This window comes from Pleurodeles waltl, chromosome 1_1 (assembly GCF_031143425.1).
Source record: "Pleurodeles waltl isolate 20211129_DDA chromosome 1_1, aPleWal1.hap1.20221129, whole genome shotgun sequence".
Taxonomy (NCBI): domain Eukaryota; kingdom Metazoa; phylum Chordata; class Amphibia; order Caudata; family Salamandridae; genus Pleurodeles; species Pleurodeles waltl.
In genome coordinates, this window is record NC_090436.1 from 216,921,376 (window position 1) to 216,949,168 (window position 27,793).

A 27,793-nucleotide genomic window follows, 5' to 3' on the forward strand; every position below is an offset into this window, starting at 1 on the left:
TCGGGGACAATATAGAGGAGGGCAATTCCCTAGGAATAGAGGAAAATTTCAAAGCCCCAAAACCCCTACTACTAAGCAGTGACTCACATGTCACTCACCCCCTCCACGCAACACCAGTGGGGGGAAGAATAAGTCATTATTACAAAGCATGGGAGGAAATCACTACAGACACTTGGGTTCTAGCAATTATCCAACATGGTTATTGCATAGAATTTCTACAATTCCCTCCAAACATACCACCAAAAGCACAAAATTTGACAAAACATCATTCCAATCTCCTGGAGATAGAAGTGCAGGCACTATTGCAAAATAATGCAATCGAATTAGTGCCAAACACACAAATAAACACAGGAGTTTACTCACTGTACTTTCTGATACCAAAGAAGGACAAAACGCTGAGACCAATCCTAGACCTCAGAATAGTGAACACATTCATCAAATCAGACCACTTTCACATGGTCACACTACAAGAGGTATTACCATTGCTAAAACTACACGACTACATGTCAACTTTAGACCTCAAGGACGCGTATTTCCATATACCAATACACCCATCGCACAGGAAATACCTAAGGTTTGTATTCAAAGGAATACATTACCAATTCAAGGTACTGCCTTTCGGATTAACAACCGCACCAAGAGTCTTTACCAAATGTCTAGCGGTAGTTGCTGCACACATCAGAAGGCAGCAAATACATGTGTTCCCATATCTGGACGACTGGCTAATCAAGGCCCATTCGTTAGTAGAGTGCTCAAATCACACAAATCAGATCATACAAACCCTCTTCAAACTAGGGTTCACCGTCAACTTCACGAAATCCAACATTCTGCCGTGCAAGGTACAACAATACCTAGGAGCCATAATAGACACAACAAAAGGAGTAGCCACTCCAAGTCCCCAAAGAATTCAAAATTTCAACACCATCATACACCGCATGTATCCAACACAAAAGATACAAGCAAAGATGATATTACAACTCCTAGGCATGATGTCTTCATGCATAGCCATTGTCCCAAACGCAAGACTGCACATGAGGCCCTTACAACAGTGCCTAGCATCACAGTGGTCTCAAGCACAGGGTCATCTTCTAGATCTGGTGTTAATAGACCGCCAAACTTACCTCTCGCTTCTGTGGTGGAACAACATAAATTTAAACAAGGGGCGGCCTTTCCAAGACCCAGTGCCACAATACGTAATAACGACAGATGCTTCCATGACAGGGTGGGGAGCACACCTCGATCAACACAGCATACAAGGACAATGGAACGTACATCAAACAAAACTGCATATAAATCACCTAGAACTACTAGCAGTTTTTCAAGCACTAAAAGCTTTCCAACCAATAATAGTTCACAAATACATTCTCGTCAAGACAGACAACATGACAACAATGTATTATCTAAACAAGCAAGGGGGGACACACTCCACGCAGTTAAGCCTGCTAGCACAAAAAATTTGGCGTTGGGCAATTCACAACCAAATTCGCCTAATAGCACAATTTATACCAGGGATCCAAAATCAACTCGCAGACAACCTCTCTCGAGATCACCAACAGGTCCACGAATGGGAAATTCACCCCCAAATTCTGAACACCTATTTCAAACTCTGTGGAACACCTCAAATAGACTTGTTTGCGACGAAGGAGAACGCAAAATGCCAAAACTTTGCATCCAGATACCCACACAAACAGTCCCTAGGCAATGCCCTATGGATGAACTGGTCAGGGATATTTGCTTACGCTTTTCCTCCTCTCCCTCTCCTTCCTTACCTGGTAAACAAACTCAGTCAAAACAAACTCAAATCATATTGATAGCACCAACTTGGGCAAGGCAACCCTGGTACACAACGCTGCTAGACCTATCAGTAGTACCCTACATCAAATTGCCCAACAGGCCAGATCTGTTGACACAACACAACCAAAAGATCAGACACCCAGATCCAGCATCGCTGAATCTAGCAATCTGGCTCCTGAGATCCTAGAATTCGGGCACTTACAACTTACCCAAGAATGTATGGAAGTCATAAAGCAAGCCAGAAGGCCATCCACCAGGCACTGCTATGCAAGTAAATGGAAGAGGTTTGTTTGCTACTGCCATATTAATCAAATACAACCTTTACACACAACTCCAGAACATGTAGTGGGCTACTTGCTTCACTTACAAAAATCTAACCTGGCTTTCTCTTCCATTAAAATAGACCTTGCAGCAATATCTGCATACCTGCAGACTACCTATTCAACTTCCCTATATAAGATACCAGTCATTAAAGCATTCATGGAGGGCCTTAGGAGGATTATACCACCAAGAACACCACCTGTTCCTTCATGGAACCTAAATGTTGTCCTAACTAGACTTATGGGTCCACCTTTTGAACCCATGCACTCCTGCGAAATACAGTTCCTAACCTGGAAGGTTGCATTTCTCATCGCCATTACTTCCCTAAGAAGAGTAAGCGAGATTCAAGCGTTTACAATACAAGAACCTTTTATACAACTACACAAGAATAAGGTCGTCCTAAGGACTAATCCTAAATTTTTGCCAAAGGTTATTTCACCGTTCCATCTAAATCAAACAGTGGAACTTCCAGTGTTTTTTCCACAGCCAGATACCGTAGCTGAAAGGGCACTACATACATTAGATGTCAAAAGAGCATTAATGTATTACATTGACAGAACAAAGAACATCAGAAAGACTAAACAACTATTTATTGCATTTCAGAAACCTCATGCAGGAAACCCAATATCAAAACAAGGTATAGCCAGATGGATAGTTAAATGCATCCAAATCTGCTACCTTAAAGCTAAACGACAGCTGCCCATTACACCAAGGGCACACTCAACCAGAAAGAAGGGTGCTACCATGGCCTTTCTAGGAAACATCCCAATGCAAGAAATATGTAAGGCAGCCACATGGTCTACGCCTCACACATTCACCAAGCACTACTGTGTAGATGTGTTATCCGCACAACAAGCCACAGTAGGTCAAGCCGTATTAAGAACATTATTTCAAACTACTTCCACTCCTACAGGCTGAGCCACCGCTTTTGGGGAGATAACTGCTTACTAGTCTATGCAAAACATGCGTATCTACAGCGACAGATGCCATCGAACTGAAAATGTCACTTACCCAGTGTACATCTGTTCGTGGCATCAGTCGCTGTAGATTCGCATGTGCCCACCCGCCTCCCCGGGAGCCTGTAGCAGTTCGGAAGTTACCTTCAACTATTTGTATATATATATATCATTTCAACCTTAAATAAGTACATACTTAGTCACTCCATTGCATGGGCACTATTACTACAATACAACTCCTACCTCTCCCTCTGCGGGGAAAAACAATCGAAGATGGAGTCGACGCCCATGCGCAATGGAGACAAAAGGAGGAGTCACTCGGTCCGTGACTCGAAAGACTTCTTCGAAGAAAAACAACTTGTAACACTCCGGCCCAACACCAGATGGCGAGCTATTGCAGAACATGCGAATCTACAGCGACTGATGCCACGAACAGATGTACACTGGGTAAGTGAAATTTTCATTACTTTGCAGCCTAAAAGAATGCAAATGGCAACATTTCTTTGTTTAAAAATTTTTTTTAAAAAAAATTATATTAAAATAGTCACTAAACGTAAAGTGAATAGACATCTCACAAATAAACCTTTTTAAAAATGGAAAATAATTGGAATGCAGGCAGTGCTAGCAGGAATTCTGCACGGGTAAAGCAATACTATTGGCACAGGTAAAGCATTATAATTGGCACTGAGCTTTTAAGGGCCTCACCCTTGCTCCAGTGTCCCATCATATCCCAGAGGTATTTTGTTTGTTTATTTTTTGGTTCCTGCAGAGGGATCCTGAAGCACTAGCCTTGGCCTTTTTGTGGGTTTATCTTTGAAAACGCTTAAAACCTGGTTTAATTGTTCTTATTCTGTCCTTTAGGACTAGAGATGTTTTTCACCTTTTTGACTGAAATCTTTTATTTTTCCAATCAGAATGCATTCACGTTTTGTGAAGTACTCTGCCTGTAGCAAGACAAGAATAAAGCTCAGCAGATCCCATGGCTTCTGCATTCTTGCGTCTTCCAGAGGATCACCATCTTGAAGACTATGGACATTGTTAAAACAAAACATCTGGAGGGAACGTTAGGAGATGCAGAGAATGAGGCTGCTTGGCCAATTAGAAAGGATTCACAGCTTCGTTTTTGGACCTCAGGAGGGGCAAAAATATTTCTCTTGTTGTAGGAATTACCCAAGAGATCTTAAAAGTGCAGAAAAAAGAGGGCTTTCCTGTTCGTTGTGTCCACATACTGATGAGCAAGAAAACAAGGAAGTTTCTAATGTTTGTCGTAGCAAGCTATTACTATTTAAAAGTCCTACCCTCTGACCTGAAGTCAGTGCATCACACTTTTCCAAAGTGCATGGCAGCAGAAGATGCTTATCTCTAAAGTTAAAGATCTTAGTCTACCCTTTCCTGAGTAATTTGTTAAAAGTAAAAGTTAGCAAGCACCACAGCTAGGAGTAAACATCTTACAAAGCCTGAGTTTAAGAATACATTTTCAAAAGCCAATAATTACTTCAATGCAGTTGTCGTAAAAGTGTATCATTTTGAGGAGAGACTCCAATCTGTCCAACAAAAGTGTCACTGTCTAAAGAAAACCCTCCATCCACTTGCATGATAGATTTAACAATTACTATTGTCGATCTCGTCATGCATCTTCATAACTCTGAATGCTGAACTCCATATGCGGCCGTTACTGCAATGTTTAGAAGACCAATGGAACTAGGAAAATCGGGAAGCCGAGAGAAAGCTAACATTATACCAGCAGCCATTCTAATCTTTCCCCTGTTGGTGTCAAGAAACCAACCTCCTGAAGGGAGTCTCCTTTCACCAGGATACACAGCCAGGTGGTAGTGACAGATACATCACTGCTAGAATTGGGTGCACACGTGCCAACTACAGGGAACATTTTACCGCTCAGTGACTTGTTGCTGCATCCTATTGAGATCTGCAAAGTTGTTGTCCATTTCTATACTTTACTCTGCCAGCAAATGGATTTTGTGGTGGAGAGCCCACTGGCAAATGCTTGGTGATAGCTTTGAGAGTTGTGGAGAGCCTCTTCACCCCTGCTTCCGTAGGTATTAAATGGATGTCATGTTGTCTGTGCAGACGAGAACAATCTTGCCTATCAGGTGAAGAAGGAAAGCCTTCAATGGCAGGTGGATGGCTAGCAGTTCCAAGTAATTGATATGGAGGCCCTAGTGTTTGGGCTCACCTTGGACAGTGCGATCCTGTAGTGCACACCCAGGCATCCGTTGTAATGGTTCTCTGTGGAACTGGGTCAAGGAAAGGCTGCCACTTCAGGTTGTTGTTCACCACTGCAGAGAGCGAACAACACTAAATTGTCCCTGTGACCCTTCATCAGGGACCAAAGTTGTGCTAGGCATCACTGCAACGGATGCATGTGTAGCCTGGCATGGGGTACTTTTGAAGTGCAGTAGACCATCATGCATAGGAGGCTCATGGCTGTTCTGACCATGACCTGTTAATGTTATAAGAAACGAGGAAGCAGTGCCTGAAAAGACTGGATCCTTGCAGAGTTCAGATAGGCAAAGCCTACTCCGAGTTGGGAACAGCCCCCAGATAGATCTGGAGGGCATCAGAGATGGTATTTTGTGGTGTTTATGGTAAGCCCTATATCGTGATGGTCTGTTGTGACCTGTTTGGTTTTTGTAAGCATTGCTGGTGGGTGGCACTCATAATCAGTCAGTCATCCAAATGAGGGAAGTTGGGGATGTTTTGTCCTCGCAGGTGTGTGACAACCACTGCAAGGCCCTTGGTGAATCTCTGGGGTGCTGTAGTAACCCCAAAGGGGAACACTTTGAATTGGTAATGTTTTCTGCTGACCACAAACCTGAGATCTGCGATTAAGGGCCTGAGGTTCGGAATGGGTTTGAGGGACCCATCGTTATTGAGTTTTAGGAAGTAGAGGGAGTACACTCTCGTGCCCTGCTGATGGTAAAGGACAGGTTCTGTAGCCTTTAAGAAGCAGCGATTGGACCTCGTCCCTGAGAAGGCTTTGTTGTTCGGGGGAGAGGTTGTGTTTGTGATGTGGAATGGTGAGAGGCGTGAAAATGCGCTCCAGACAATAACCATGTTGGATAATATTCAACACTCACTGGTTTGAGGTGATGGTCTGCCATGTGGGAAAGAAGCCTTGGCAGTGTCCCTTAGTGGTGTTGTGTAGTGAGTGTTGTTTGGCAGTGATTGGGAGAGAGGGAGATTTGAGATAGAAGAGGCAAGTCAGGGTTTGGTGGTGGTTGCAGCACCTTTTGGGGAGCCATCTTTGCCTCGCTGTCCATAATTGTTACCCCTTTAGGACCCTTTAAAGTAACCCGGGGAAGCGGATTGCCGTCCCTGGGTGCGATGGTAGGATGTGGAGGTTTCAGGGAAGGTAGTCTTCGAGCTTCCACAATAGGTTGTGCGGTGAAAGGAGCCAGAGGGCGCAGGTGTCTGAAGTGTGCCTGTTGCCCGAGCTGTCTCAATATCTTTCTTGATTTTCACATTGGTCCACCTGTAGGCCAAATATGTGCTGCCCATCAAAAGGCAGGTTCAGAAGGTACTGCTGAGCTTCCTTTTTGAAGCCGGAGATATGGAGCCAGGCGTGTCTGTGTAAGACAACACCGAAATGAATCCCACTGGTGGCAATGTCTGCAGTATCTAGGGCGCAATGAATAGTGTTTGATATCGGCTTGCCAGACTATTGCATGTTGTAGTAAGCTGGCTCTTTATATACTATATCAAAATGAGATAGTGTGCACAGAGTCCAGGGGCTTGACAAAGGCAATAATAGATAATACTAATGCTCTATTTCTGGAAGTGTGGTCGAGCAGTTAGGCTTATCAGAGGGTAGTGTTAAGTATTTGTTGTACACACACAAGCAACAGAAGAAACACACACTCAATGACTTAATTCCAGACTAATAGGATTTTATATGGAAAAATATATTTTTGTTACTTTATTACTAGAACCACAAGACTCAGTTCAGAAGTAAATACTGTTGCAGGTAAGTACTTAACATAGACATCAACATAACTTTGTTTCACTTTAGTGAATTAAAGTTTTTAAGTGGAGACAGTGCATTTTCAGAACAGTTCCTGGGGGGAAGAAAATAAAGTACAGTTTTAAAGGTAAGTACACGATTTACAGTTCCAGTCTCCTGGTTATAGGTAGCCCACCATTGGGGATTCAAGTCAACCCCAAACACCCACCACCAGCAACATGGGGCCGGCAGGGGGCAGAGGTAAAAATTGAGCAGTTTTAGCATGGGCTCCTATGGAAACAGGGGGTACTCTGGATTCGGTCTGCCAGCAGGTAAGTACCCGCGGCTTGGAGAGCAGACTGGGGGTGGGGGGGGTGGATTAGAGAAGCACTGGAGGGGCCCTAAGTAAGCACCAATCCCACACCCTCAGCGGCACTGTGGCGGCTGGGTGAAGGGTGCAACCAGGGCATCAGGTTTCAAATGAACCTCTGAGGGGACACCGGGGGTCACTCAGGCACTGCAGGCGAGGTCCAGGGGGGTGTCTTGGGCACACCACTGGGCGGACAGAAAAGAAGGCTGCCTGTTGATCTACACTGCACTGGGTGTCTATTTCTTCAAGTCCTGGGGGTGCAGTGGGTCCTTTGATGTCTGTTATCTTCGTCCAGGGCAGTTGGGGTCAGGAGGGTCCTCTGGATTCCCTCTGGAGGCGTTGTTGTGGACAGGTCAACCCAGTGTGGGCACTTGGTCGCCTGGGGGTCCTCTCTGGTCGGTTGGGCCACCTGGACTCTGGGCGTGGGCGTCTGGTGCAGAGTGGTTAGGACTCTCGCTTTTGGAGTGAGGTGGGAGTCCTTCAGAAGAGATTTCTTCTTCTGTTCTTCTGTTTTTCTTTGGACAGGGCCGCTGTCCATGGGAGTTCTTGATCCTCTGTGATGCAGGCAGTCCTCTGGAGGTTTTTCAGAGGTCACTGGAACTGCCCAGATGCATCCCTTTTCTTCTGCAGGTTCTTTGAAGCAGGAGACAGGACGGTAGGGCTGGGGCCAAGTCAGTTGTTGTCTCCTTCCCTTCTCTGCTGGAGTTTCCGCTAACCAGTCCTTGTGAGGTCGTCAGGAATCTGCTTGGTTCAGGGAGCCCTTAAATACAAGATTTGGGGGCATTTTTAAGGGTCAGAGGGCAGTAGCCAATGGCTGTTGCCCCTGAAGGTGGATACACCCTTCCTGTGGCCACACCCTTTGGGAAGGGGACACATTCCTAATCCTATTGGTCCCTGTCCTCCAAACCAAGATGGAGGATTCTGCAAGGAGGTGGTCACTTCGGCTCTGGACACCTTAGGGCTGGTCCTGGCTGAGGTGGTGACTCCTCCTTATTTTTCCTAATTATCCCTCTGGACCTGCGCCAAAAGTGGGGCTTTGTCAGGGGGCTGGGCATCTCCACTAGCTGGAGTGTCCTGTGGCATTTTAACACGAAGCCTGAGCCTTTGAGGCTCTCCACTAGGTGTTCCAGTTCCTGCAAGGAGGAGGTGTGAAGCACCTCCACCCAGTGCTGGCTTTGTTTCTGGTCCCAGAGAGCACAAAGGATCTCACCCCAGGGGGTCAGAAACTCGTCTCTCAGTGGCATGCTGGCACAGACCAGTCAGTCCTGCACTGAAGGATTGGGTCAAATACGGGGGCATCTCTAAGATGTCCTCTGCATTTTCTAATAAATCCAACACTGGCATCAGTGTGGGTTTATTATTCTGAGCAGTTTGATACCAAACTTCCCAGTATTTGTATAGCCATTATGGAACTATGGAGTTCGTTTTGACAAACTCCCAGACCATATACTTATTATGGCCACACTGTACTTAGTTTCTTAGAATGGACTTAAACACTGTAGGTGCATATTGCTCATGCAGCTATCCCCTCACCTGCGCTATAGTGCACCCTACCTTAGGGCTTTAAGGCCTGCTAGAGGGGTGACTTACCCATGCCACAGGCAGTGTTTTGTGTCCATAGCACCTTGGGGTGAGGATGCCATGTCGACTTTGCCTTTTTCTCCTCACCAATCCACAATCTGCAATGGCAAGTTGGTGTGAGAAGAAGGCTAGCTGTGGGGGGGGGTACAGGAGCTGCAGAAGATCCCAGGATTCACCTACGAGCTGTCCCTTGACTGTCGCCAGATTGTAGGAGGGTCAGTGACCAGCCAGGTCACCAAAAGCGCTGGCAAATGCAAGCAGGTGCTCAGGAGGAATTTACTGAGTTTTTGGGACGAGCAAGGTCAAGGAGACTCGCCTTTGAGGGTTAGTCAGGGCTGGACCTCAACACGCAGGAAGGCCAGCAGAGGTCTTTGTAGCCTCCACGAGTGACCAACAGGCGATGAACAATGGGAGTCACAAGGAGGCCTGAGCAGCACAACAAAACAGAAGTCCCACATTGCAGGAGTTGCAGGACAGGGGCTGATCGGGGTTCAGAGTGCTCAAGGCTTTCAGTGTCCGTGGAACAGCAGACCTCACCAGCCGGTTGACTCCTTCACTCCAAGGGAGATGCCTTTGTGGTTACAGGTGCAAATAGAGTCCTGGTGACCCTGGAGGATGCACAGCCTTGGATGATGCAGAATTCTTGCAGGATCCGGAGCAACAATGTTGCAATGGGAGCCTTTCTACCAGAAGCAGAGGTATTTCAGTGCCAAAACAGACCAGCAGCAGTTCCAGAGGCAGGAGCAGAAGATGTCTTGCTGAGAGTTGCTTGTAGAGTTTTGTTTGACGAACCTGAGGACCCACCCATGGGGAAGCCCTTAGGTAACCCTAAAAGGGTGTTAGTCACTCTTTGAAATGACCTACAGGGACGTCATCTACCTGGCTTAACCAGTCAGATGCTCCCACCCACCTCCCTGGTAGCCTGTAGCCGTTTTTTTGTTGAATTAAAATTGTAAATATGTAAATAAATATTCTTTTAATACACATTAAGTACATACATAACTACTCCATTGCATGGGCACATCTACTATACTCACAACTCCTACCTCACCCTCTGCGGGGAAAACAATCTAAGATGGAGTCGACGCCTATGCGCAATGGAGCCGAAAGGGAGGAGTCACTTGGTCTCGTGACTCGAAAAGACTTCTTCGAAGAAAAACAACCTGTAACACTCCGAGCCCAACACTAGATGGCAGGATAATGCACAGCATGTGAATCTGAAGCGTCTCATGCCACGAACAGATGTACACTGGGTAAGTGACATTTTCCATTATATACACATTAACAATCAATAAAGAGCATAGAACGCAATAAGCATTGGCAAAAGTATAGGGTAAACAATGAGGGCCCTAGGGGAGGGCCCAACCATATACTAAAAAAGTGGACTGTGAAACGCAGTGCCCCACCCAAGAAAGTGGAATCAGTAGAAGGGAGCTGGAGGAACTAGGAATCCCCAAGAGGCAAGTACCGGAGTGACCCCCAGGGACCAGGAGAGTAGAGGTGAGCACCTGATTTTCCCCAAAACCAACTGGAGGACTTTGGAAAAGGATTATTCAAGACCCAACCAAGACTGGAAGAACCCAAAGGTGGTTCCTGACAGAAAAGGACCTGCAAAGGAAGGGGACAAGGTCCAGTTCGTGTTGGTTTGTGTCTGGTTGTGGCAGGAGCCACTACCTGCTCATCTGTTGATGCAGGACCAGGTTGATGGTGGTCAAAGATCAGCAGTGCAGCACAGGAGATGAAGAGAAGTCCCAGAAGTGATCCCACGTGGGCGGTCGAGATGTAGTCAGTTAGTGGTGCTGGAAAACCATCTATAAGCCCTGGCAAATTCAAGAGACTGATAAGGATTCCAAGGCTGAAGAGGACTAGCAAGGTCCAGGGGACTCGACCCAAGGAGGGGAGTACGAAGTGACCCTCAGCAGCTGGGAGAGTTGCCAGAAGAAGAGGCAGCCTTCACAAGTAAACCACTGGCAGCAGGCACAGGAGTCGCAGTGAGGCTCACTCAGCACACCTGAAGAGGAGTCCCACATCGCTGGAGCAGCAGGCAAGAGACACTGCTTTGCAGGAAGGAGTGCTGGGGGCCAGGGCTACACGGAGCCTGAAGATCTCTTAGAGGAGGAGCAAACAAGCCTTGGTAGCTGCAAGAGTTGGGGTGCACGGAGTACTGTCTCCAAATGTGCCCTTCAAAGCATACCAGTGGTTTGGGGAGACTACCCATCACAAGCCATGTAACACCTATTTCCAAGGGAGAGAGTGTTACTTCCCTTTCTTCCTTCTGCCTGAGCTGGTCAAGCAGCAGGTGGGCTGAAACATTCCTGAAAGGTGGCAGCAGCGTGGGCTGCCCAGAAAACCCCAGAAAACTGGTAGGAACAATGCTGGGGGTCTGCTATGGAGCCACCAGAGTGCTTGGAATCATACAACCAATACTGGCTACAGTATTGGGGTATGATTCCAACATGTTTGATACCAAACATGCCCATGATCGGAATTTCCGTTATGTAGCTGGACACAGGTAAAATGGCTTCCCCGCACGTGTGAAATGCAGAGTAGTGGGGCTGGAGTTTGTAGGGACACCTCTGCTCATGCAGGGGTGCCCTCACACAGGCACTTGCACCCTGCTGGCTGAGCTAGGAGGGCCTACCATAGGGGTGACTTACAGTGACCTGGTGCAGTGACCTCTAGTGGAAAGGTGCCTGCAGGCAGCAATGGTAGGCCTACAGACCCATTTTGCATGGGCTCCCATGGGTGTCACAATACATGCTGCAACCCATGAGGAACCGCTGATGCCCCAGTGCCCTTAGTACTAAAGTATCATATACTAGGGACCTATATGGGGACACCAGTATGCCAATTGTGCGGTGTGCAAAGTCCTAAGCATCCAAATTTAGAGGGGGAAAGCACAATCACTGGGGTCCTGGTTAGCAGGATCCCAGAACAAACAGTCAGCATACTGACAGCAGGCAAAAAGTGGGGTAACCATGGCAAAAAAGAGGGTACTTTCCTACAACTGCCATACTTACTCCATCAGGGCAGTGACTCTGAGGCAGGCACACAATACAAAGAGAGTGTGGGTCTGACTGGGCCTTCTTCTTCCCACAAGAAGGGCATTTGACAAAAAGTGAAGGCATTTTTCTGTCAGGAAAAAACTGCCAAACTCAGACAAAGATGTTATCTGTCGAATGAAACAGGAAAAAACGCTTTTTAAAGGATTTTTCTGAGAAAAACTCAGAAAAACTGAGAGCTCAATGCTCCAGGATCCTCTCAGAAGAAGCCGGAAAAAAGAACTGACCTAACTGTGAACCAACTGTCACCTTTCCTTCACCCCTGAGGCATGGTGGGATACTGGAGGTGCTCAGGGTCTTAAAGGCACGGTGCCAAAGTTTTTATGGTTCTCCTGTGTTAACCTGCATGCAGCCTATTGGCTAAGAATGCTCCATTGTTTTTCAATGTAGTTTTTTCTCTTTTTTCCCTAGTGATTACTACTGCTTACTTCCCTGAGCCCAGTTTTGGGGGCTTGGGTAGATATTTATTCTCTATTGTAATTTTATAATGAAAAAAAAAAAAAAAAAAAACTTCATAGAAATAAAGCATTTTAGCCTGTTTATGATTATAGCCTGCATTGCTGTTTTACACATGTTTAATATGTGTGTATTTTATATATGCTCCGGGATCCCCGCACAAGGGCGGGAATATTCAATGTTTATGACTTTGATGAGGATACCCCTGGAAGAGAACTAGGATTTACAGGTAAGTAACTTATCCTTCCACTCCGTCAAAGTGGTTATTTAGAACTCATCCCAAGTTCCTCCCTAAAGTTATTTTGCATTCTCACACTAATCAGACCTTTTCTGTTACAACATTTTTCCAGAATCCTTCTTCTCCAGCAGAAAGCTCTCTATTCTCCATTCCCTGGATATAAGAAGAGTTTTAAAATTCTATCTAGATAAGACCAGTGACATCCGTAGGTCCAACCAACTTTTTATCAACTATAGTCCAGTCTGTAGTGGTGTTGTCTTTTCTAAACAGTCTATTTCCCTACGGATTGTTTTTTGCATCCTTATGTTATCAAAAGGCTAATAACACATTATCAACTAAGCCTAAAGCACACTCCACTAGGGGGAAAAGTGGCTACAGCTGCTTTATTAAAGATTCCTATCACAGAGATTTGCAAAGCAGCCACCTGGAGAACTGTCCGTACATTTACCAAGCACTGCTGCTTAGATTCAGGTGCCTAAGTGGGCGCTCAAGTAGCACAGGCCTCCCTTAGGAATCTGTTTGCTTAAAATTGTGTTTTTTGTCCTCTTCATCCCCTCAGGCAGGGATGGGCTTGCTACTCTATTCAGTGCTTATGACTATAAGTGGAAAACTCCTACGAGAAAAGGAATAGTTTCTTAGGTGTAAATACAGTTCTCTTGTAGGGGAATTTTCATTATAGTTATAAGCAACCCTCCCTCCGATGGATAGGACAAACTTCACCAATTCTCTAAAGTGTCATCACACGCACGTTGCCTTAAAAAAAGAACTGAAGCAACTGTTGCTCAGCATGATGGGATACTGGTGGTCTCTGGCTTCTTAAAGGCACAGACTCTTTTCACATATACAATGGCAGCCTATGGGGCTACACGGTCCTGGGTTGCTTTAGCTCGCTGTTACTGCAAAAAGGGGTTTTTGAATGAATGTATGCTGGTTTTACTAAAACACAATCAAATTAGAGACATATGCAATCTGTTGCCCCTTTTTAAATTAAAGATTTAAAGTGAAGATTTGGGCCATTGCAGCCAATCCCTATAGGCTGCACAATAATTTTCTCTCCTAAGTGACTGCTGACCTTCACAAAGAAAGGTGAACATTTCCCTGCACTTGGGCAGAACTATTCAGTGGTTATGACTAGATTGGAAATTCCCCTACGAGAGAACTGGAGGTACAGGTAAAACTATTTTTTCCTCATTTCTCTTGGAGAAAAGCCCTCCCACTCTGTGAGGATACACCTCTTTTGGGGATGATTCCCTGTTCAGTGGTCCTACAAGCACCTCCATTAGAAAGACGCACAGAAAAGGCAGTTGAAGTTGTCAATGAAAGTACCTGCTAATGTGTCTTCTGAAATTAAGACTACCTCTCCCAAGTCTTCACACTAGAAGGGATTTTGAAAACGTTATTCAACACCCTGCATGTGCAAAATTGTTAGTCCAGCTTTTTATAAAACTATGCAACTTTTCCTGCCAAAACTGTAGTTTTAGGGTGCTGTCCTATTGTCTGAAGCAGGAATTGGCAGCAGTTGTGTGCTCTGTTCTGACCATGCACACATTGGCTGTGGTGGTCAGTACCTACGGTTAAAGCCTGTCAGCACTTTAACTATCAACAGCACTGTGGGTTCCTTTACTACTAATTGCACCTTCAGGAGTTACGTAAATGATAGGCTTGATACCGATTGTTTCTGTGTGGTCTGCTGTCAAGCAACATTGTGCTTTGCCAATGTTTGCTTTGCCCCTCCTTGATATTCATACCATCAGCTCCCAACTTGTTGAAGGCTCTGTTGCTGATTTAACCTGGCAACATTTCATCAGCTCTGCTGTGAGCAGCACAATCTGTCAGCACCTTTTAATTGTTAGCTTCTTCAACAGGACAGTCAGTGCAACATGATCTTAGCTATTCCTGTTTCACAGGAAGTGCCAGTTATGTTTAACTTACACCCACCGTCACCTTTCAAGGTTTCAACTCAATTTCCAGTGCATATTATTGATACTGAGGAGGACCGGAGCATGAGGAAACCTCTGAGACAGAACAGTCGTCATTGGACTGTGTACAGTACTTATTGTGCTGACACTAGAGAAATGAGGATGCACCAACTGATGTTAAATAGACAGATTATGTTCAAGACGTGTATAGTGATCACAGGCACAACCCTCTTAGATATCACTATAGAGAAGACTACCAGAAGCAAAACAGACCCTTGTTCAACCCTTTGTGTTACCAAAGGGAAACTCACAGATGATGGCTCCAGTGGGTTTTACTGCTATCCTTGTAATAAGTGATAGATGTTTCCATTGCAATTCTCTGCCACAGCTTGTTTTAAAGCTTTCTCAATGTAATGGCCACCATCTCCTTTGCCAACACAGTAAACTCTACCATCACAACCACAGCCTATTTCACCCATTTGTCACAGTGTCAGATCACAGGAAGTAATATGGTGAAGAAGGTTACGTTAATGAATATGGAGAAGATGAAGAGGCTGCGTAAGCTAATGAGATATTGTTTGATTAAATAGTCCTACAAGTACAGAAATCCTGCTTAACCTGTTCATTTCCACGATCTCCATGAATGGTCAGTTTTACCACCACTGACTTCTGTTAAAAAAAATAAAAAAGTAGTGCTTCCTCAACAGTTTTAAGGAGCAATCCATGAAGTAAGTAAACTTCATCCTTTTTCTTGACTGCTTTTGGTACGAAGGGCTAAAATTGATGAAAGCATGAAATTGGGTCCAGGCAATTGATTCCTGCCTGGATGTGAAATATTTGGCACCAGATTCCACATCAGCACCATTACCTTGCTCACCCTCATAAAACAGCCTCCATTATTGCTGCAGGTGCACAGACTGGGGCAGAATGGTACATATTTAGTTGCTATATCCAAAAACAAATAACAATTGTTTTGGTGTTCTAGATTGTAACATGAGAAAAGTATCACCCCTTATTGACCTCATTCCCTGAGAAAGACAGAGACTATCTTTTTCAAATGTGGGTAGTATCACGTGGATGTCTTTACAACTCAGCAGAACATCAGCTGTCTGATTCGTTCTTTGATCGAGATCACAAGAAGGAAAGGTTCTCTGGGGAATCAATTGCCAAATATATAGGGTAGTTTGAGCTTTGTTAATTATTTCTGCCAAATGCCTCTGTTAGAAAGGGTGGTGCAGAAGATTGTATCACGTGAGACGGAAACTACTAATTGGGTTTTATCAGTGTTTAATTTCAGCCTATGATTGCAGGTGGGGGCCCCTAGCACTCATTTTTGGGGACTGGCACTTATTTTTCCTCATCAGGCATTTTTTGAGAGAAAGAGAGGGGAAAACACAAAAGGGTGTGGAGGGAGGCAAGGGGTGGCAAGGAGGAAGTGAAAGACAGAAAAACCGTAATGAAGAGTGAGAAAGCAGAGACCTGCATAAACGAGCTAAAGGGACAGGGAGTGTCTGGCAGTGGATTAGAGAGGCAAGAGGTGGGTCCAGGAATTTGGTAGCCTTGGTATTCATCTCACGGACATGCAAGAGTGCCGTACACGGCTTCTGAGCACTGAGGTGGGCACCGGTCCTCATGATTTTCCAAATTGAACACTGGGTCTGATTATCTGCCTATGCTAAGATTAATGTGTATTACGGCCTCACAGAGACAGTAACATGGAGACTCACAACCTCTTAAGCCTATTTAATGCTATTAAATTGTATATGAATTCTCAAAAGCAAATGTTATGGATGCTTATCGATTAGGATATATCCTTTTCTCTCTAGTTCTAGTTTAACTACAGTTGTATGGAAAGCAGTAGAACAGTTCGAATTGATTATGCCCTCAGCACTAATCTGCAGTGATCCTCTAGCCATCATCCTTTTCTGAGCCTTTGCTTTCCTTTTTTGAGGTATTACTAGAGCATATCCTGTATGCTTAAGGGAAAAACCCTTTTCTGGCTTAGTAGTTTAGACACCCTGCCAAAACAACTGCACCATGTGACATGAAGGTCTAGTTCAAAGTTGAACACTTATGCCTTTCCCATAGCTCCTCCAGACTGTCAGTGAAGCTGGATGAAAAGACGTTGTGGCAGTCCTGCACTCCATACGGTGAATGCCACATCCCTTTTAGGCTGCTAGTCTGTAGGAGCTTTCAGAGTTACCCATTATCATTCCATACTGTGTTAAAAAGAAACTCTTTTCTGAATTGGTCCAGGGGTTGCGACGCTTCCCAGCAAATAATGTGGTGCAATCAGTTGTCGCAGTAGACACACTGCTTTTCCAATCCTGGATGCGCTGTTCTGGATTACCAGATGTCGTCCAGGCATCCCTCATGGATATGGCTTTTGATGATGAGCCGTTGTTCCTCCCTGAAAACAATAGGAGAACTAGAGCTACAGCTCATTTGTTGGACCCTGTTCGCCAGCCAGGTATATCCATCCATAGTATAGAAAGTGTCGCAGCTACTCCAGATGACAGTCATCCTGGCAGCACTAGCTGTCTCATGCGATTCACAACAACAGACTTAAGTCTCCTTTTGGGTCAGGGTCTGAATCTAAAAGATGCCATCACCAGCAGCAACAGATAAGTCCGCATCTGCCACTGACTCTCCTGACTCAAGGATGACCACCTTCCTCCAGGTCAGTATAGGCATGGTTTCCAGGCTTGGCTTTATGTGCGATAGCCTAATGCATTCTGTTATTGTCTTGTTTTTCTTTCATTGAGCTAATAAGCCAAACACACATACGTTTCAGGACTGGAGCCATTGTCCATAAGGACCTGGAGTGAGTTGGTCACTGTAAGGAAATGGCTCCCTGTTGCAGTTACCCCAAACTTTTTCCCTGATACTGATGCTGACTTGACTGGAAAGTGTGCTGGGACCCTGCTAACCAGGCCCCCGCACCAGTGTTCTTTCACCTAAAATGTACCATTGTTTCCACAATTGGCACACCCCTGGCACACAGATAAGTCCCTTGTAAAAGGTACCAGTGGTACCAAGGGCCCTGTGACCAGGGAAGGTCCCTAAGGGCTGCCGCATATGTTGTGCCACCCTAAGGGATCCCTCACCTAACACATGCACACTGCCATTGTAGATTGTGTGTGTTGGTGGGGAGAAAAAGGCAAAGTCGACATGGCATCCCCCTCAGGATGCCATGCCCACAAAATACTGCGTGTGCCATAGGTAAGTCACCCCTCTAGCAGGCCTTACAGCCCTAAGGCAGGGTGCACTATACCACCGGTGAGGGCATAGCTGCATGAGCAATATGCCCCTACAGTGTCTAAGTCTATTCTTAGACATTGTAAGTACAGTGTGGCCATATTAAGTATATGGTCTGGGAGTTTGTCAAAAACAAACTCCACAGCTCCATTATGGCTACACTGAATACTGGGAAGTTTGGTATCAACATTCTCAGAATAATAAACCCACACTGATGCCAGTGTTGGATTTATTAAAAAAAATGCACACAGAAGGCATCTTAGAAATGCCCCTGTATTTTACCCAATCCTTCAGTGCATGACTGACTGGTCTGTGCCACCCTGCTGCTGAGATGAGTTTCTGACCCCATGTGGTGAGGGCCTTTGTGCCCTCTGAGGCCAGAAACAAAGCCTGCTCTGGGTGGAGGTGCTTCACACCTTCCCCCCCCCCCCCCCTCAGGAACTGTAACACCTAGCAGTGAGCCTCAAAGGCTCAAGCTTCGTGTTACAATGCCCCAGGGCACTCCAGCTAGTGGAGATGCACGCCCCCTGGACACCGCCCCCACTTTTGGCGGCAAGTCCAGGGGAGATAATGCTAAAGACAAGGAGTCGTCACCCACCAGTCAGGATAGCCCCTAAGGTGTCCTGAGCGTAGGTGACCCCTGCCTTTAGAAATCCTCCATCTGGATTTTGGAGGATTCATCCAATAGGAATAGGGAATGTGCCCCCCCCCCCCCCCTCCCCACAGGGAGGAGGCACAAAGAGGGTGTAGCCACCCTCAAGGACAGTAGCCATTGGCTACTGCCCTCCCAGACCTAAACACACCCCTAAATTCAGTATTTAGGGGCACCCCAGAACCCAGGAAATCAGATTCCTGCAACCTTAACCAGAAGGACTGCTGACCTGAATCCCTGCAGTGAAGATGGAGACAACTGCTTTGGCCCTAGCCCTACTGGCCTGTCTCCCGACTTCGAAGAAAACTGCAACAGCAATGCATCCAACAGAGACCAGCGACCTCTGAAGCCTCAGAGGACTGCCCTGCAACCAAGGACCAAGAAACTCCTGTGAACAGCGGCCCTGTTCAACAACCTGCAACTTTCTTAAAAAAAAAAAAAAAAAAACTTTAAAGACTTCACGTTTCCCGCCGGATGCGTGAGACTTTCCACTCTGCACCCGACGCCCCTGGCTCGACCTGCAGAAAACCAACACTCCAGGGAGGACTTCCCGGCAACTGCGAGCCCGTGAGTAGCCAGAGACGACCCCCCTGAGCCCCCACAGCGACGTCTGCAGAGGAAATCCAGAGGCTCCCCCTGACCGCGACTGCCTGTAACAAGGGACCAACACTGCACCTGCAGCCCCCGGGACCTGAAGGAACCGAACTCCAGTGCAGGAGTGAGCCCCAGGCGACCCTCTGCCTAGCCCAGGTGGTGGCTACCCCGAGGAGTCCCCCCTGTGCCTGCCTGCATCGTTGAAGAGACCCCCGGGGCTCCCCATTGCTTTCTATACAAAACCCGACACCTGTTTGCACTCTGCACCCGGCCGCCCCTGTGCTGCTGAGGGTGTACTTCTACCCCCCCCATAGTGCCCTAAAAAAAAACCTGGTCTGTCCCCAAGGACGCGGGTACTTAGCTTCTGGCAGACGGGAACCGGGGCACCCATGTTCTCCATTAAAGGGTATGTGTTTTGGGCACCACTTTGGCCTCTGCACCTGACCAGCCCTGAGCTGCTGGTGTGGTAACTTTGGGGTTGCCTTGAACCCCCAACGGTGGGCTACCTTGGACCCAACTTGGAACCCTGTAAGTGTTTTACTTACCTGTGAACTTAACATTTACTTACATCCCCCAGGAACTGTTGATTTTTGAACTGTCGACTTTTAAAATAGCTTATTGCCATTTTTGTCAAAACTGTACATGATATTGTGATTATTCAAGGTTCCTAGAATACCTGAGTGAAACAGCCTTTGAAGTATTACTTGTAAATCGTGAACCTGTGGCTCTTAAAATAAACTTAGAAAATATATTTTTCTATATAAAAACCTATTGGCCTGGAGTAAGTCTTTGAGTGAGTGTTCCTCATTTATTGCCTGTGTGTGTACAACAAATGCTTAACACTACCCTCCTGATAAGCCTACTGCTCGACCACACTACCACAAAATGGAGCATTAGAATTCTCTTTTTGCCGCTAACTTACCTCTAAGGGGAACCCTTGGACTCTGTGCACACTATTTCTTACTTTGAAATTGTATATACAGAGCCATCTTCTTACAGTCACCCTATCTGTCTCAAAACCTCACAACTTTTTTGAACCACCATTATTTGAGTTTACTATATTTCCATGAATTGAGTCTGTCTGCGCTACAGATCATTTGTTCGTCCAGCTCATCTGCAGGGGTATAGACCCTTCCCTCCGGAATTCTACTCCCTTTAGTTCTTGTGATTCAATTTGAGACCTATCCTTAACCTCTGCCTCTTGATTTTGGTAATTCAGTAGATGTTGCCCTGAGTGTTATCATTGAGCAAAGTCCTGCTGGCACTCTTTAACCAGTGATGGCTTCTCTTCCAAAGTCAGGAGTCCTTGTGTTCCTGTCGTATGATCCTCATCCACAGCCTGTTTCACCTCCAAGAGGTTATTTATTTGATACTCACTCATAAGACGAGGAATATGCAAGGAAGATATATCCATCAGAAGTAAGTGCTTCTGGTGGCTACATTTCCTTTACAAGATGTCCCACTGCCCTCCCTTTTCTGTGTTAGGTCTTTGACTAATAACAAACCACAGTAGACAGATTTCTAATATTCTATATTTGTTGCTATTGGTTCCTTTCTGCACACCTTAATATCGAAAACGTTCTAGGAATTGACATCTGTTTACTGATTAGCCCAAAGATATACTCTTATTTCCTGCGGGTGTGTCATGACTAAATCACATGGTGCCATCAGGAGAGCTCTTGATGTGGATAGTTTCTAAATACAGTCTGAAGCCTCTATGATGCGTATAACATGAGAAATCAATGGGATGAATGTGTATGTACCAGAATTGTTTTGTTACAAAGGAATTAACACCTTTTATGCTTTCTTTTACACTGTGTTTAGTGAAATGTTAAGTTCGATGGCATCTGTCACTGTAGATACACATGTTGTGCATAGCCCGCCATCTGGTGTTGGGTCGGAGTGTTACAAGTTGTTTTTCTTCGAAGAAGTCTTTTGAGTCACGGGACCGAGGGACTCCTCCTCCTTGTCTCCATTGCGCATGGGCGTCGACTCCATCTTCGATTGTTTTCTTTCCGCCATCGGGTTCGGACGTGTTCCTTTCGCTCCGGGTTTCGGAACGGAAAGTTAGCTAAATATCGGAAAAATTACGTCGGTATTGTTGCGTTCACCTTAAGCACAAAGCTTACTATATTACAGCGCAATGCATATAAAATAAATTTGCCATCTTGCCCGTGGCATCTGTATACTTTGCCAAGTGTGCCTATTGATAGAGGGTGTAAAATGCGTGTGGTCCTGAAGTCGACTTTAATAAAATTGTTTATTCATTTTTTTTTTTTTTCAGATCTCATCCATGGGAATAACACCTTTTTTTGTGGAAAATGTCAGTGAACTACAGTTGTGTGCCATCAAGCTTGTGACTGCGGTAAGAAAACCCCTTGTAATATTACTTTTGAAATCAGACGTTGGCTCCCAGTTTATTGGCAAACTAATTTAATGGATAAAGATATGCCTGGCATTTCAGAGTTGTTGATTGGGAATAGTTATTGAGTTCACCAACATTAATCAATCATTTTTTAACATCCACGCTAAAAATAAATCCTCGTAGGATGCTGGCTGTCTGTGTAGTGTACCGAATGTAAGGGGACACTATGCTGATAATCCAGGTGACCCTTATTGGTTTACATGATCCCAAATGCTCTTTTGTGATTGTGCGGGCTAGCAGTTTAGTGTATCAGAGTGTAGTGCTAAGTGTAGCAAGCTGGCTCTGTGTATACTACACCAAAATGAGATATTGTGAGGTATAGTGTGCACAGTCCAGGGGTTTCCAAGAGGCTAAAACAGGTACTTCTAGGAAAGTACTCTCTCTTTGGCATGGTTACCCCCATTTTCTGCCTGCTGTCAGTGTGTTTTGACTGTGTTCACTGGGATCCTGCTAACCAGGACCCCAGTGATTGCGCTCTCTCCCTCTAAATTTAGTTGCTTGGGACGTCACACACCTCACATTTGGCATACTGATGCCCCATATAAGTCCCTAGTATATGGTACCCAGGACATTGGGGCACCAGGGGTTCCACATGGGCTGCAGCATGTATTATGCCACTCATAGGAGCCCATGTAAAAGGTGTCTTCAGGCCTGCCATTTCAGCCTGCATGAAAAGGTGCATGCACTCTTTCACTTCAGATAACTGTACCAGGTCACTGTAAATCACCCCTAAGGTAGGTCCTCCTAGCCCAGAGGTCAGGATGCAGGTACCTGTGTGTGAAGGCACCCCTACATGAGCAGAGGTGCCCCTATGAACTCCAGCTCCGTTTTCCTGGACTTTGTAAGTTTGGGGGGGAGGAAGCCATTTTTCACGTGTACTGGACACAGGTCACTACATGTGTCCAGCTACGTAATGGTAACTCCAATTCTGGGCATGTTTGGTATCAAACATGTTAGAATCATACCCCTATTATGTTGCCAGTATTGGTTGTATGATTCCATGCACTCTGGGGGCTTCTTAGCAGACCCCCAGCATTGCTCCTACCAGTTTGCAGGGTTTTCCCGGGCACCCTGCGCTACTGCCATCCTACAGACTGGTTTCTACCCTCCTTCTGCTTGACCAGCTTAAGCCCACGAAGGCAGAACAAAGGATTTCCTTAGGGAGAGGGTGACAGCACCCTCTACCTTTGGAAATAGGTGCTGCATGGTTTGGGATGGGTAGCATCCCCAAGCCACTGGTATGCTTTGAAGAGCACACTTGATGCCCTCCTTGCATAAACCGGTTTCCACCAGTCCAGGGACCCCCGGTCCCTGCTCTGACGTGAAATTTTACAATGGAAAGGGGAGTAACCACTCACCTGTCCATCACCACCCCTCGGGTGGTAACCAGAGCTTCTCCAGGTTGCCAATTTATTCTGCCATCTTGAATCCGAGATAGGCAAAGGTCTCTGGGAGCATCCGAGAGTGGCCAGGACAAGCAGGTGACATCACAGCCCCCTCCTGGTATGTGGTCAACCTGCTAGGTGACCAGTCTCCCTTCCTGGGCTATTTAGGGTCTCCCTTTTGGGTGGGTCCTCAGATTCGATGGGAAAGATTCCAGCAGGACTCCTCTGCATCATTTACTTCATCTTCCTGCCACTGGGACTGCAACTGAACCCTCCAGGAACTGACAATCTGCCACTCCAGCGACAACTCCGCTCTGCAACATTGTTTCTCTGGCTCCTTCCAGCAAGTGCAACATTTTCCTTGCTATGCATCCTTTGAGGGCGACGAGTCTTCAGTGTGCAGAAGAAGCAAGACGGAATCTCCCTTGGAGTGAAGGAGTCCCTCCCCTGCATCCGCAGGCACCAACTGCAACGACGACCGGCTGCGGTCGTCAGCCCCCAGCACTCATCGCAGGGAAGAGTGCTAGGGCTACCCAGAGCCTGTAGTTCCCTTGGAGGAGATGCCAACAAGCTTTGGTAGCTGCATGAGATGCAGTGCGCAGGGGGTATTGTCCGGTGTGGAGAGGCAAGGGATTACCGTCTCCCAAGTTGGACAGCTGGCAGAGAGGACCAAGGGGACCACTCCAGACCACCACCCTTGATGCAGCCTAGCTGCTGCCACCACTCACAGGTTTCTGCCCTCCTGCTGCTTGATCTGATCAAGCCCAGGAAGGCAGAACAAATGATGTCCTTTGGGAGAGAGAGGTAGCACCCTCTTCCTTTGGAAATAGTTGTGACTGGCTTGGGAGGGGTAGCCTCCCCCAAGCCACTGGTTTGCTTTGAAGGGCATGTTTGGTGCCCTCTGTGCATAAACCAGTCCACACCAGTTCAGGGACCCCCAGTCCCTCCTCTGGCGTGAAACGAGACATTGGAAAGGGAAGTGACCACTCCCCAGTCCATCACCCCAGTGCTGGTGCTCGAAGCTCAACCAGACAGTCCTGGGTTTCTGCCATCTTGTTCCCAAGGTTGACCGGGAACTCTGGGAGCATCAGAGTGACCAGACCAGGCAGGTGACGTCAGGCCTCCTCCTGAAAAGTGCTTACCTGGATAGGTGACCAGTCCCACTTTCAGGGCTGTTTAGGGTCTCTTGGGTGGGTTCTCATATTCGGCTTGCAAGAGTCCAGCAGGACTCCTCTGCAACATCTGCTTTGACTTCTGGTCACTGGAAGTGCGACTGGACCCTCCAGGAACTGACAAACGCCGCTACAACGAAGAACACTTTTCTGCAACTTTGTTTGCACATCTCTTGCCAACTTTGCAACATTTCCCCGACAGTGCATCCTTGGAAGACTGCAGCTCTTCAGCCTGCACAAGAAGGAAGAGGAATCTCCCCAAGAGTGAAGGAGTAACATCCCTGCAAACGCAGGCACCTACAACAAGTGACGACCAGTGGTATGGATTTCCCCTCATCTTGAGCTGTGTGGATCCTGCATCACGGGTGCAGGTCCTTAGTAGTCCTCTTGGTGCTCTGTCAGCTGTCCATCTTTGGTTAAGGTAAGCCTTTGCCTTCCCACGCAGGACAGTACCCCTGTGCACCGGATCTCTTGCAGTTGCCAAGGCTTGTTTGCATCTCCTCGAAGGGATCTTCAGGCGACGTGTAGATCCAGCCCCCAGCACTCCATCCTGCAAAGCACAGCCTCCTGCGTGTTTCTCCTGCGGTGTGGGATCCTCTTTTGTAGTGCTGCAAGGGCTTCTTTTGCGACTCCTGTGTCCCCATCCTGTGGGTGCTGCCTCTACTCCTGTGGACTCTGCGACGCTGAGGGTCCCCTGTGACTCCCACTACTGGGTTGAGTCATGGGCCTTCCTGGTCCCCGCAGCCCCTCTTTTCCACTAACAGCGAGCTTGCCTTTGCCAAGGCTTGTTGGTGGAATTCCTGCACTGACACCCGTCTGCACTCCTCCTTCCAGCATGGGACTTCCTCTGCATCTATCAGGAACTCTTCTTCGGCTCCAGGGTTGCTGCGCTAACCTGTTCTTCATCACCGTCGACCAACTCCTCCATCCACAGATGGGTGGGTAGTAGCTCCTACTCCTCCTGGACTCCACTGTGACTCTTGGACTTGGTCCCCTCTCTCCACAGGTCTTCTTTCTTCAGGATCCCACCACTGGTTTTCTTGCAGTTTTCTCTCTGTGTCTTCTTTTCATCCTTTTGAGTGGTGTGGGGAAAATCCAGTGTTTTACTCCTGCATTCCTGATCGCTGGGGTGGCACTGTGGTTTTCTAGTACTCCCAGCGGCCCTCTACACATTTTACTTACCTAGGTGAGGGTACCTTATTCACATTCCATATTGTTAGTATATGATTTGAGCCCCCTAGGGTCACTATTGGTTATTGCTATTTGCACTGTTTTCTAACCTTTTCTATGCCTGTTTATGATTACTAGTGTATATATTTAGTGTATTACTTACCTCCTAAGGGTGGGTCACCTTTTCTAGTATTCTGTGGTGGTTTGTTCCAAAAAATAAAGTACCTTTATTTTTGTACAACTGAATGTTTTCTTTCATGTGTGTAAGTGCTGTGTAACTACAGTGATATTGCATGAGCTTTGCATGTCTCCTAGATAAGCCTTGGCTGCTCATCCACAGCTACCTCTAGAGAGCCTGACTTCTATAGACACTGCTTACACTTTACCCACTACACACCAAGCCAGTTTCCAACAATATATAATAGTGTGTTTACTTACTTCCTGTTGGAGTATTGCTTATACATTATTTTAGTATTTGTTACTATAATAAAGTACCTTTATTTTTGTAACACTGTGGTTCTTTCATTTGTGTAAGTGCTGTGTGACTATAGTGTGGCTATAGTGGTATTGCATATCTTTGCATATCTCCTAGATAAGTCTTGGTTGCTCATCCACAGCTACCTCGAGAGAGCCCTGGCTTCTTAGACACTGCCTACACGTCACTAATAAGGGATACCTGGACTTGGTATAAGGTGATAGCACCATAGGTGCTCACGACACATCAGGTCAGCTTCCTACACCATTTACTAGGCACTTATAGGTGGCCGAAGGGCCTGGTCACTTGGGGATCTAGTGATCAGGTGTCTTGTTTTAAGGAAGGAACACTGGCACTGGGGATCTGATTAACAGGAACCCAGTGCACCTCAGTCGAATTTGCATTTTAAAAAAAAAGTAAAAAAAGGGTGTACTGCAACAAGAAGCCAACTCCCCCTATGTGTTAGTTAACAGAATACAATTACTTTAAATGAAATATTACTCTTTCTCTTTTTAACAAATGCATGCTAGGTTGGTGTATTCAGTCAAACGTATTTCATTATGGGTGATTTGTTGTCTTCTATAAGTGACTTTCCGGTTTAAATATTTTTCTAATTTGAAAGGCTTGGTTGGTGATCTAGGATTACAAGTAACACGTCTGATCATAAGTTACAATTTATTCTTACTCTTAATTTATTAGAACACAAACGAAAGCCAGCTGACACTGTGCTGTTGTGAAGCTCTGAACAGTTTGTCATAAAGGGACAGTCCACTGTAGACTACCTCCTTTTCTGTTACCTTTGTTCTAAATAGATTTAATAGCAAATTTAACTGTTTAAAAAAGAAATTATTGCCCAGATATGTTTACTTTTGGAAAGGTCTTTCTGAATGATTTTACTGCTGCCAACTATCATTGAGTCTCAGTTTCATCCCGTCTTCTTCATTCGAATTTCTGTTCTTCATAGGTGTTCTCTAGGTATGAAAAGCACAGACAGTTGATACTTGAAGAAATCTTCACTTCACTGGCAAGGCTACCCACAAGTAAAAGAGGTTTGCGGAATTTCAGGTAGCTCATCAACAATAAATTACTAATAAATACTGTTTGTAATGCAGAAATGTAATTTTGCACTTGTTCTACATAAGACATGAGGCTTTTTCCTGGGGGTCCTGTGGTACACATGGTTACTGGGCCTTACACATGTGGATAAGAGAGTTTACCATAGGTAGTTTAGTGCAACATTTTTGCACTCCAGATTCAAAAGTTAAGGGACAGTCTCAGTGTAGCAAGTGTGAGGAAATAGAGCTTGCTCCAGGAAGTAGAGAGAGTTTAAACTCATGATTAGTATGACAATGCATGAGATCTAATAACTTCAGGTTCGATGGCATCTGTCGCTGTAGATACGCATGTTCTGCAATAGCTCGCCATCTGGTGTTGGGCCGGAGTGTTACAAGTTGTTTTTCTTCGAAGAAGTCTTTCGAGTCACGGGACCGAGTGACTCCTCCTTTTGTCTCCATTGCGCATGGGCGTCGACTCCATCTTCGATTGTTTTTTTTCCGCCATCGGGTTCGGACGTGTTCCTGTCGCTCCGAGTTTCGGAACGGAAAAAATAGTTAATTTCGGAAGATTTTCGTCGGTATTGTTGCGTTCGGGATCGGCGTACTTAGATTCAACACCGCATCGAAGATCGAAGAGCTCCGGTGCCCTTCGGGGTAGTTTTTCGATCCTCCGTTGGGGCCTGGTCGGCCCGACCGCGTGCTGAGGAACGCCGATGGAACGGACCCCGTTCCGTTTCTGCCCCAAATGCCACAATAAATACCCCTACACAGACCAACACTTGGTCTGCAACCTGTGCCTGTCACCTGAGCACAGCGAAGACACCTGCGAGGCCTGTCGTGCGTTCCGGTCCCGAAAAACACTCCGAGACCGTCGAGCCAGAAGACTTCAAATGGCGTCCGCACCGACAGCCCGACGGGAGTTCGAGGAACAGGAAGAGGAAGGTACCTT

At 46.2% G+C, this 27,793-nt stretch overlaps 1 protein-coding gene across 17 annotated transcripts in view; it reads left to right on the forward strand.

Annotated features, from left to right (window-relative positions):
• Window positions 1–27,793, forward strand: part of NIPBL (NIPBL cohesin loading factor) — a 1,341,000-nt gene that overhangs the window by 699,221 nt on the left and 613,986 nt on the right. For all 17 annotated transcript variants that reach the window (XM_069221119.1, XM_069221174.1, XM_069221201.1 and 14 more), the window contains 2 exons: window positions 21,447–21,527; window positions 26,754–26,854. In XM_069221119.1, the coding sequence (XP_069077220.1) occupies window positions 21,447–21,527; window positions 26,754–26,854 (182 nt within the window). The remainder of the gene's footprint in view (window positions 1–21,446; window positions 21,528–26,753; window positions 26,855–27,793) is intronic.